This window comes from Triticum dicoccoides, chromosome 5B, assembly GCF_002162155.2.
Source record: "Triticum dicoccoides isolate Atlit2015 ecotype Zavitan chromosome 5B, WEW_v2.0, whole genome shotgun sequence".
Taxonomy (NCBI): Eukaryota; Viridiplantae; Streptophyta; class Magnoliopsida; order Poales; family Poaceae; genus Triticum; species Triticum dicoccoides.
Window position 1 is genome coordinate 84,936,622 of NC_041389.1, and position 12,093 is coordinate 84,948,714.

The 12,093-nt window shown below is 46.4% G+C and overlaps 1 protein-coding gene across 2 annotated transcripts; it reads right to left on the minus strand.

Moving 5' to 3' along the window:
- Nucleotides 1–6,650: 6,650 nt before the first annotated feature.
- LOC119307514 (putative ankyrin repeat protein RF_0381) lies at nt 6,651–11,146 on the minus strand. 2 transcript variants are annotated; one of them, XM_037583588.1, is made up of 11 exons: nt 10,962–11,146; nt 10,426–10,572; nt 10,209–10,340; nt 9,930–10,069; nt 9,643–9,729; nt 9,350–9,478; nt 8,971–9,123; nt 8,145–8,246; nt 7,396–7,565; nt 7,230–7,291; nt 6,651–7,142 (listed from the first exon to the last, which is right to left on the minus strand). In XM_037583588.1, the coding sequence occupies exons 1-10, from the start codon at nt 11,026–11,028 to the stop codon at nt 7,279–7,281; spliced, it is 1,140 nt and encodes a 379-aa protein (XP_037439485.1). In that variant the 5' UTR covers nt 11,029–11,146; the 3' UTR covers nt 6,651–7,142; nt 7,230–7,278. The 2 variants fall into 2 exon arrangements, with proteins under 2 accessions (XP_037439485.1, XP_037439484.1); XM_037583587.1 differs by having other exon boundaries at nt 7,230–7,309; nt 7,395–7,565.
- Nucleotides 11,147–12,093: the final 947 nt, after the last annotated feature.

Genomic DNA, 12,093 nt, shown 5'->3' on the forward strand with positions numbered 1-12,093 from the left:
AAAAGAAACAAAGAAACAAAGTAAAAGAAAGAAAACGGAGAATAAATAATGCCGATGAAAAAAAAGAAAGAAAATAAAAAATCCATGAAAACCGCCTTATTTCCTTTAAGTAGAAATCGTCCTAGTATTAAAGCACGAGCTAGATATGTGACATAGTGGCTAGCGTAGTACGTTCTAAACAGTCGGTGCCTGAAAACTGCAATCAAGCAGACACAACCAAAAAACAAGAACCGCTCGTCCCGAAAAGACCGGATCGCCTGCGCAGGCGGAAAGGAGGCGAGCGGGGCTGCCCTTTGCGTGCCGCCGACGCTGCCGCTAGTTCCCTCTCCGCAGCTGCTCTTGCGGTGGCAGGGAGGAAGAACCTCAGATCTGAGCGTGGGGTGGGTTCGCAGTAGGGTTAGGGTTGAGGGAGATGCTGTTGAGGCTATTGCGGCGGCATCGCGCCTGATTAAGGTTCGTCGGGCTCTTCACGGTCAGACAAATCTCTTATCTTCATCTAGGGGCCAGCGGGGTGGAGGATCACCGGATCTCATCGAGGTCGCGGGCTATGGGTGTGTGGAGGTTGACCGGCACCGGCCGGTTGGGTCCTCGGATGAGGTGGTTGTGTGGAGACGGAGATTCTTCTTCCTCCTCATCGGTATGATTTTCCGTTGTTGTTCCTCCACTTACTTTGTGCAGCTGCTGGAGGGATGACCTACTTTGCCTAGGCGGTTGGCCCGGCCGCGGTGTTAGAACTGGATCTTAGTTCTCTTCCATCTGGAAGGGACACATATAGCGGTACTCAAAGCCACAAATAGTAAAGGCTGGTGCATGCATGGTGGATGCACATGTGTGTCCTTGTCTTTTAGGTGTCGTGCGAAGAAAAGGGGAGCAGTGTGGCGGTGATTATGCCATGGTTGAAGATGATGACCTATTTGGGTTTGGTTGCAGATTTTTGTATTGCGGGCGTCTTCTCGCAAGGTTCAAAAATGATGACACAGAGCTTCGAAGATCTTCGTCCTTTACTAGTTGTTGTAGGGCGCTCTTTGTTTTTCTGTTTTTTTGTGTGTATGTGTGTGTGTGTGTGCGCGTGTTAGGGTGTGTTTGTACGGGTCAAGAACTTTGTATTATTTCGTGATTTGAATGCAAGCATACTTTCTCAAAAAAGTTCGGTGCCGGCATCGATCCCCGGCAGCGCCCGCACATATTTAGTCTTTGTTTTTCCTGAAAATAAGCGCTCGTGGGCCGGCCCAATACTGTAGCATATCGGCGCGAGAGGGTTTGTTCGGCTCGCTTAAAGCGAGAAATAGCTCTCGCGCCAAGTTACCTAATCGGCCTTCCTGCAAGAAGTTAAGGGGGCGACTCCACCAGTGGGCCCAAGTGGCCCAATATCTTTTCACCACTTGGACTTTTAAGACTCGTCGATATTATATTAAATATAAAAGCCTCTTAACTATTATTAGAGCCCATTATTATTAATTTAATATCTTCAGAAACATTTTTCACCTACATATAATTTATCAGCATTGCCCGGTAAACCCCAAAACCCTTCCACTTCCAGTGACACCGAAACGCTTCCGGTTCCTCTCAAAATTATTTTGAATATTAATGAAACTATCTCATAAACATTTTCTCATTACTCTTGTCCTATTAGCACTCAGCAGATCATGACTACCTTAAGCTTGGTTAAAAATAGACATGAACAAAACCCCTTTCGTTCAATGACCGGTAGCGGAACGTGGACATCCATATCGATCTTTATGAGTACATGAATGAAATTGGAGTGAACCTTTGGTTATCATGTGCTATTCCCTTAGTTTCAGATACTTTATAAAACCCGAGATGAGATATATTGGTATCCTCTTGAGTCATACACATGCTCACTATACCGGTATCTTTGTTACCGGTTTTGTTCTTCTTTCTCGTTGACATGTTCCGGCATCCCCGCAATTTAGTCACCTGTGTCTGGCCAGACGATAATGGATGTCGTCACACCGAGAGGGCCCTAACAATATCTTTCCATCGTCGGAGGAGAAAATCTCACTCTTGAGCTATCTAGTCCCTTGACAAACTTTCCGATAAACCTGTAAGTTGTCGTTATGATCATCGTGTTACAAATAACGTTTGAGCAACCACAAAGTCCACCATACGGGAAGAAGTGACTATGATACTCTTCTGGTCTAAGAAACTAAAGCACACGTTAACACTCCGTGTTATAACAATTGACTTCTGGCGGTGGCATTATCTTGAAGTATAACAAACAAGTTTGGGTCGATTCAATATGATTGTTCTTCCAATGTCATATTCTCAATGTTTTTTTAGGACTATCGTTACACTTAACAACATTCTAAGATCTGAAAAACATGATCATGAATAACACTTGAGCTAGTCTTAGAGGCGAGACTAGTAATCAGGTCTTACCGTTTATTATTTTACACGTGAGTTTTCCACTGAATCACATATTCCAGAATCATAGTAGTTATAACATAGAATATAAACTATTAATTATGAATATGGAAATATGATAACAAAATATTATTGCCTTTAGGGCATATTTTTAATAGCCTCCCACTTGCACTAGAGTCAATAATCTAGTTAGCATATTTTGCCGCAAGACCATGAAAGCGCTATGGCTCAACATCGAGGAGTCCGAGCGGCTCACTACGAAGAGGGTGGCCGGCGATGCGAAAGTGATCCGGCTCACGTAGGAGCATCACCGTGCCGCCCGCGGTCTCACAGGCTTCATCTCATTCTCCTCCGATGACAATGGCGCAAAGAGCATGAACAACGACGACGCCCGTGCGACCACGGACGCCTTCGCGAAGGACAACTAATGCCACTCTGGTGACCGCAAGGGCTGGCACAGAAATAGTGAAGTTCAGCGCCCCTCTGTTTTTATTCTAGTATCCTATCTAGTGTTAGGTGATGAACCGCCTCTTTTGGTCCAGTTGTACATGTCTGGTGATGAACTTTTGCTATGTCTGTGAATTTTATCTATGTTTGTTTATTTCTATGATTAACTCCGCCTATGTTGTCTCAACATAGCCGGTCCCAAGCCCGGGTAAAGGAGGAGGGTTGTGATAGGCTTGGCGAGCCAACGTAAAAACTCAGCCACTCTTATGGAGATGAAACCCAAAAGATTTTCGTTGGGGCGTAACCCTCTCAGCGACGCGCCACATCAGAACCCGGATGTGGTGGAAAATGGGCAAGGGCCGGGCCGTCACCCCCCCAGGTGGCGCGCCGTATCTTGATCCGGATACGGTGGCAAGTGAGCGAGGATCGGGTCGTCGCATCCTTAGTGGCGCGCTACATCAGCGCCCGGATGTAGTGGAAGATGAGCAAGGGTCTTCGCATTTGACTCGACGAGTGCGAAGGGTAAGGAAGCTAGCCGAGCCTAGGAGGATTCGCTTAGGTAGCTGGAACGTAGGGTCTCTGACAAGGAAACTTCGGGAGCTAGTTGATGCAGCGGTGAGAAGAGGTGTTGATATCCTTTGCGTCCAAGAAACCAAATGGCGAGGACAGAAGGCGAAGGAGGTGGAGGATACCGGCTTCAAGCTATGGTACACGGGGATGGCTACAAACAGAAATGGCGTAGGCATCTTGATCAACAAGAGCCTCAAGTATGGAGTGGTAGACGTCAAGAGACGTGGGGACCGGATTATCCTGGTCAAGTTGGTAGTTGAGGACTTGGTTCTCAATGTTATCAGCGCGTATGCCCCGCAAGTAGGCCACAATGATAACACCAAGAGGGAGTTCTGGGAAGGCCTGGAAGACATGGTTAGGAGTGTACCGGTTGGTGAGAAGCTCTTCATAGGAGGAGACCCCAATGGCCACGTGGGTACATCTAACACAGGTTTTGAAGGGGCGCATGGGGGCTTTGGCTATGGCATCAGGAATCAAGAAGGAGAAGATGTCTTAAGCTTTGCTCTAGCCTACAACATGATTGTAGCCAACACCCTCTTTAGAAAGAGAGAATCACATCTGGTGACTTTTAGTAGTGGCCAACACTCTAGCCAGATTGATTTCATCCTCTCGAGAAGGGAAGATAGGCGTGCGTGCCTAGACTGTAAGGTGATACCTGGAGAGAGTGTTGTACCCCAGCATAAGCTGGTGGTTGCTGACTTCCGCTTTCGGATTCGTGTCCAGCGGGATAAGCGGGCTAAAGTCGCTAGAACGAAGTGGTGGAAGCTCAAGGGGGAGGTAGCTCAGGCGTTCAAGGAGAGGGTCATTAAGGAGGGCCCTTGGGAGGAAGGAGGGGATGCGGACAATGTGTGGATGAAGATGGCGACTTGCATTCGTAAGGTGGCCTCAGAGGAGTTTGGAGTGTCCAGGGGAAGGAGAAGCGAAGATAAGGATACCTGGTGGTGGGATGATGATGTCCAGAAGGCGATTAAAGAGAAGAAAGATTGCTTCAGACGCCTATACCTAGATAGGAGTGCACACAACATAGAGAAGTACAAGATGGTGAATAAGGCCGCAAAGCTGTTGGTGAAGCAAGGGGTCGGGCGTATGAGGACCTCTACCAACAGTTAGGCACGAAGGAAGGCGAAAGGGACATCTATAAGATGGCCAAGATCCGAGAGAGGAAGACGAGGGATATTGGCCAAGTCAAATGCATCAAGGACGGAGCAACCAACTCTTGGTGAAGGACGAGGAGATTAAGCATAGATGGCGGAGTACTTCGACAAGCTGTTCAATGGGGAGAACGAAAGCTCTACCATTGAACTAGACGACTCTTTTGATGAGACCAGCATGCATTTTGTGCGTCGAATCCAGGAGTCTGAGGTCAAGGAGGCTTTAAAAAGGATGAAGGGAGGCAAGGCGATGGGCCCGGATTGTATCCCCATTGAGGTGTGGAAAGGTCTGGGGACATAGCGATAGTATGGCTAACCAAGCTTTTCAACCTCATTTTTCGGGCAAACAAGATGCCAGAAGAATGGAGAAGGAGTATATTAGTAACAATCTTCAAGAACAAGGGGGATGTTCAGAGTTGTACTAATTACCGTGGAATTAAGCTGATGAGCCATACAATGAAGCTATGGGAGAGAGTCATTGAGCACCGCTTAAGAAGAATGACAAGCGTGACAAAAAACCAGTTTGGTTTCATGCCTGGGAGGTCGACCATGGAAGCCATTTTCTTGGTACGACAGCTTATGGAGAGATATAGGGAGCAAAAGAAGGACTTGCATATGGTGTTCATTGACTTGGAGAAGGCCTGTGATAAGATACCGCGGAATGTCATGTGGTGGGCCTTGGAGAAACACAAAGTCCCAGCAAAGTACATTACCCTCATCAAGGACATGTGCGATAATGTTGTGACAAGTGTTCGAACAAGTGATGTCGACACTGATGACTTCCCGATTAAGATAGGACTGCATCAGGGGTCAGCTTTGAGCCCTTATCTTTTTGCATTGGTGATGGATGAGGTCACAAGGGATATACAAGGAGATATCCCATGGTGTATGCTCTTTGTGGATGATGTGGTGCTAGTTGACGATAGTCAGGCGGGGGTAAATAGGAAGTTGGAGTTATGGAGACAGACCTTGAAATCGAAAGGGTTTAGGCTTAGTAGGACTAAAACTGAGTACATGATGTGCGGTTTCAGTACTACTAGGTGTGAGGAGGAGGAGGTTAGCGTTGATGGTCAGGTGGTACCTCAGAAGGACACCTTTCGGTATTTGGGGTCAATGTTGCAGGAGGATGGGGATATTGATGAAGATGTGAACCATCGGATCAAAGCCGGATGGATGAAGTGGCGCCAAGCTTCTGGCATTCTCTGTGACAAGAGAGTGCCACAAAAGCTAAAAGGCAAGTTCTACAGGACGGCGGTTCGACCCGCAATGTTGTATGGCGCTGAGTGTTGGCCGACTAAAAGGCGACATGTTCAACAGTTAGGTGTGGCGGAGATGCGTATGTTGAGATGGATGTGTGGCCATACAAGGAAGGATCGAGCCCGGAATGATGATATACGAGATAGAGTTGGGGTAGCACCAATTGAAGAGAAGCTTGTCCAACATCGTCTGAGATGGTTTGGGCATATCCAGCGCAGGCCTCCAGAAGCTCCAGTGCATAGCGGATGGCTAAAGCGTGCAGAGAATGTCAAGAGAGGGCTGGGTAGACCGAATTTGACATGGGAGGAGTCCGTTAAGAGAGACCTGAAGGATTGGGGTATCACCGAAGAGCTAGCTATGGACAGGGGATGGAAGCTTGCTATCCATGTGTCAGAGCCATGAGTTGGTTGCGAGATCTTATGGGTTTCACCTCTAGCCTACCCCAACTTGCTTGGGACTAAAGGCTTTGTTGTTGTTGTTTCTTTCTATGATTATTTTGTTGATGATCTAAGTAAGTTTATCTCATGTTGCATGAGTGCATGGATTCCAGGACCGGATATGAGGGGGCAGCTGCAAACGCTAAGAATGTCTGTGGACACGCCTATGGACGTATAAAGGGTCAAATTTGTGAAGTCCGGTTGTAGATGCTCTAAGTACCTTTTGAAAGGAAAAAAAGAACATACCTAGTGTAGTCGTGTAGAATCCAGATGAACCTCTTGCACTAACAATTGCAGGGAATTGCAGGGCATGCCAAGAAGATAAGAAAAACACCATGAGCATAACTGAGTAAAGCTGAATGCAAAACTCTGTTCAAAGAATAGCAAAGAAAGGATAGGTCAATTCATGCAGCTCCAAACCCGCTAAGATAACGTCGTTATGGACAAATATTGCAACCAAACGACATGTACAAAAACACTCCTCACTAGCTATGCATTCTTCACCTTATTAGTACTACTATTCTCAGACAAGGACAGAAAACTTGAAAAGAAACGGTAACGACCATATCATTGCAGAGCACACCATCAGGCATATGCCGTCTGTCACAGAACATCGCCGTAGCCTACCAAAATCGAGACCCCTGATCCAGCACAGCTTGGGGACTGGTTAGCTAGCCAGCTGCAACACCTTCTGACACACGAGCAGTAATACCTAGTGTAGTACTACTACTAGGGTAGCATCTGGTGCAAGGAAAATACAGCAGGGTCGATACAGAGATGGGAGAATGAATCAAAGCCAGCCCGTCTCGTTCTCTTCTTCCTCCTCTCCGAGCGACCCGGCACTGGCAGCTGCTTATATCACACGCGCAGCTCCTCCATCGCACTGACAGCCTCCCTGCAAGCAAGATGCGAGAATCAAAGGCATCAAAAAGGATGCCTAATCATTCAGGGCAGTGAGTGTGTGAGTGACCAGCATTGCTACCTCAGAGCTTTGGTGATCTCGTCACTCTTAGGGTCCAGTTCCTGTGCTTTCAGGAACGCGTCGGCTGCTCCTTTGTAATCCTGCGCATGGGCGAAATATCGCAAGAGGTGTATCGAATCAGATTGCTGAGGGGGAACTGGACAGAGAGTGGCTAGCTATACATACCTTCATGAAACTGAGAGCTTTGCCCTCACGGTACCATGCCTTGGACCAATGGGGCCGCATCATTATGCATTGCCGTGCATCTTCCAAAGCTCTGTCCCCTTCTCGCATCCGCAGCCAGCAGAGGCTCCGGTTAGCAAACATGGTGGCATCAAGTGGGTCTATATCCATTACCTGCATTTACGACCAGAGAGCTCAGCTTCAGGTGTCTGTTGGTGCAGTAGTAAATTAATCTAACAGGCTCTGTCAAGCACATCATTGCCTTTTCTTTAGTTTAACATCTGATCTGATGTACTCCCTCCGTTCGGAATTACTCGTCCAAGAAATGAATGTATCTAGATGTATTTTAGTTGTAGATACGTTCATTTTTATCCGTTTTTATGACAAGTAATTCCGGACGGAGGGAGTAACAAAAGTGGTTGTGGGCTTCCCAGATAAAATCATGAATGATCTATCCTAGGAAATGCATTGTAATCACCCAACTATCACCCCACATAAGCCGACCATAATTCTATGTTGGAAATTCCAAAACAAAGAACCAACCAGTTCAATGAACCATCATTCAGAGAATTAAGTAGTAAGACTATAATAAAAACTACTCCCTCCGTCCCATAATGTAAGACGTTTTTTGGCACTAGTGTAGTGCCAAAAAACATCTTACATTATGGGACGGAGGGAGTACAAGCCCGTCTTCACCCCCAAATCTGACGTCTTAAAACATGTATTAAATCATTAAATGGTTCATGCATTTACCAGGCCATAGAAGTACATCGCTGTAATATAGTCTTCCTTTCCAAATGCTTCCTTTCCTCGTGACTTCAAATCAGCTATCCGTTGTTCCACAGAAGATGCGTCCTGGACCAGTACCATGGTCAGTTACATGCATACATAGTGAATGGCAGGTTCCAACAGCACGCCAAGTATTACAGTTGGAAAATTAAGTTAAAGTTCTTGGTCAGTAATCCTTCAATAATAGGCATACACACTGTTTCCTCAGTTAGCTTTGCAAACTTGGTCAAACAAAATGCCAACTAAATTTGAATACATATATCTATTTATGTATTAGCGTCCGCCATCCTAAGATTGAACTCCCACTGTTCACTATTATAAGTTGTTCTAACTTTTTTTATGATTTGGATGTATACAGAATCATTTTAGTGTGTTGGTTCACTCATTTCAGTCCGTATGTAGTAATATCTAAAGAGTGCCTATACAACTGGGTTTAGTAACTTCCCTATGATGATACTGTACTTCCTTTTACCAGTTCTTAAATTTCTCAAGAAAATGCAGGCTTGCAGGCAGGCTACCGTTGCCCCGTTTTATCATGTTTAGTTGCATTTTTCTTCTATGGATATCAAAGTGGAAACAACTGAAGGTCCAGTGATACATCAAAAAATGGGTCGGTCCATGCATGTTCAAAGGTCATGAGTATGCATACAGCCTGGTGATCTTTTCACTCTGTAAAGGAGAATACAGCGTATGGAAGTACTGTGTTCGAAATAGAAGATATCAACCAATCATGCAGCTTCAGGACTACAGGTTATGGCAGAATGAAGTAATTGATAAATCATCTACACACCTGATGCTTGATACGTGGTGATCTTGCAGTATTCATTATCCCATTAACGCTCCAAACTGGCTGAGATGGAATGGGTTTTGTCTTAGGAAACAGAATTTCAACAAGCTCACGTTGACCACGAGCTGCTGCTAGCTCAATTGGAACTGCGCCATGCTATATCATAGAACAGAACATAATATGTTATATGATCCAGGATGAAAAGATAAAGCGGTCAACATCATCAAATTACTATTTTTAACTGAAAATTCTGTAAGAAAACGAGATATTCTTGAATTCATCCCAGTGGCAGTAAGAATCCTAGATACTGCTAAATGAAATTCATTTGAGAGCATAAAATAAAAATTAGTAAACAGAGAGACAAGGGCAGAGCTACAGTTACCTGGTTAGGGATGTTAGCGTCGGCTCCAGCCTCTAGTGAAATCATGACAAAGTCCATTAAGCCATCATCAACTGCCTCCGTTAAAGGAGTTGGTCCAGAGTAACCATGAACATTCACATCAGCGCCAGCCTATTAATGAATAGGAGTAAAAAAAAACCTTCAGTGATAGGAAAAACCAAGCTACTCGGTCATGAAACACCCGACAAGGAAAAAACAAGGTACTCAACAAAATCAGGACACATTTAAACATAAAAAACATATGAAAATACATGAAGTCTGTAAGTTATTGGAACCTCAATCAGTAGCTTCATGCATTTCAAGGCCTTTCCACAGACGGCCATCATGAGTGGTGAAAAGACGTGATTAGCCACTCTGTTGGGCTGAAAAGATAAATAGCCATAGTTTTGAAAAGAGTTAACTAGATCACATAAAGATTATTTTTAAATGAGCCCATCAAATATTTGATACACCCCCCCAAGAATAAATCATTATATCACCAAACGAAACGCAGTTAATCGTGTTTGCCTTTCCAATTCATAATATTGCATTCAATTATCTGATAGTGGAATAGACAACTTACATTAGCACCATGCTCCAGCAGAACCTTCACAACCTCAACATGGTCCTTTGCAACCGCCAAGTGTAATGGTGTGCCCCGATGATCCATAGGATCCACATGAACCCCTTTCAACAGCAATAGCCTCACAGCCTCGCAGTGTCCTGGAGGCACAACAAACATGGTGCAAATCCAAATAGATCAGAACCAGAGCCTCTGCAGAAGAGTAGCTCCTTGTATGTAGGCAATGTCAATCCTTTGATTTCAGGGACTCAAAGTGAACTCAAGAATGAGAAAGACCACCTTCCTCTGCTGCATTGTGCAATGACACAGAGCCCCTGTCATCGGCCGTGGATGGGTCTGCGCCGCGGTCGAGAAGGTACCTCATAACCTCGACATTTCCCCCAAATGCGGCGTAGAACATCGGTGTCACATCTACAAGGGTAACACAACATCTCGGTACTAACAGAAACAAATTTTCCTGCTATGGACGCATAAGATTCCAACTAGGTGCGCATACCTGTTTTCGTGGCGGAATCGACATCAAGCCCTGATTCCTCCACCAGGAACTTGCAGCTGTCCAGGCACCCCTTGGCCGCAGCGAAATGAAGTGCGGTTTGCCCTTTATCGTCCTTGGCTCGCCGGAGATCCACCTTCTTGGCCATTCCTGGGAAGGGGAGACAGCAGGAGCAACTCAAGTCAGACAGCACAATCATTCTAGACCGGTGTAGCTAGCGCATTCCCCTAATGATTTCGTGAAGTGATTGCACACGGCCTCAAATCTAGGGTTTCTTCCTTGAAAATATTTTTGGGGGTTTACCGCCTCAATGAACAAATCGAAGTTTCCTCACGAAACTAGCAACCATCCCACCCAAAATTAGGAAGAAAAGTACTAGTAGATTTGCATCCACCCCGCCTCGAATTCGTCCGTACAGAAAAAGCACCACTTGAGCGTTCGAAACAAAGAAGACGAATCGAGCATACATCGTTCCATCAATGAGAGAGAGAGAGAGAGAGAGAGAGAGAGAGAGAGAGAGAGAGAGAGGCGGCGCTTACTCTTGAGGAGGCGGAGTTGGCCGCCGAGGGCTGCCTTGAGGGCGATGTCGCAGGGGGACGAAGCCATGGCGGCGGCGGCGGAACTGAGGAGACGAGAGCGGTGAAGGGTTTGGGGAGGGGAAACTGAGGAATCGGCAGTCGGCGCCGAGAGCGGTGAAGGGTTTGGAGGAGGGGAAACTGGGGAGTCGGAAGCCGGCAGTTGCGGAGATGATATGGCGCCAAAAAGAGGAAGGGACAGTTCTTTTGGGCAATTCTCCGAGAATTGACCCCCTCCCCAGCTTCTCCCAGAATTGGCACTCCATATTTTCTTACAATTCCTAGTTAAGAACTGGCCCGAAAGAGTGTGAGACAAGACTTGCCTGCTCCCCTCGCGTGCGTCCTCTGCGTGCGCCCATCCATGCTTCCACATACGTGGCTTGATTTAATTGAAACAAAATAAGGCCCGATTCCACCCCCTTAAAATGAGGGGGAAGATGATTAGATTAGAAAGGAAAAAGGAAAAAGACAACCGTAGGATGAGGTGGGAGCATGGATGGAAGTATGGGGAGGGAGCAGGCAAGCCGGATCTAAAGAATTCTATGAGACCAGGTCTCACGGATTAGCAGGTGAGACCCATCCTGATGGATAACACATGGCATTCACAAATCACAAAGCATCTACCCCACCCCCACCTGAAATCAGGGGGGAGAGATTAAATGCTTTGTGATTTGTGAATGCCACGTGTCATCCATCAGGGCAGGTCTCACATGCTAACCGTGAGACCTGGTTTCATATAATTTTTTCCGTGAGATGGGATTGTAACCGGCCACTTATAGCATTTCTAGCAGACTCCATAAAAAGCCCCGACTCGTAAAATAATCGTCAAAATGCGGGTTGGCACAAAAAATCCCGCCTAAACAGACCTCGCAAATGCGGTCGGTCCATAAAAAATTTTGAGGGACGCGGCAAAACTTCGGCCCAACCCGCTGCAGGTTTCCGACTCGCCCCTACGGTGCCCCGTATCACAAGATGGTTGGCGGGAGGGACATTTCAGACCGCGCCCTTTCCCCACCTCCTTCCACTGTCCCCCGCCATTGGTTCTGCACGTCCGCCGCCGGTGATTCTGACCAAATCTGCGGGCGGAATCGCGCCG

Excerpts from the sequence above, each read along its gene's own strand:
- LOC119307514 (XM_037583587.1), bottom strand. The coding sequence starts at position 11,028 with ATGGCTTCGTCCCCCTGCGACATCGCCCTCAAGGCAGCCCTCGGCGGC. Across the intron at positions 10,341-10,425 it reads CGATTCCGCCACGAAAACAG|ATGTGACACCGATGTTCTAC; the intron begins GTATGCGCACCT and ends TTACCCTTGTAG. Across the intron at positions 7,143-7,229 it reads GAGATCACCAAAGCTCTGAG|GGAGGCTGTCAGTGCGATGG; the intron begins GTAGCAATGCTG and ends TCTTGCTTGCAG.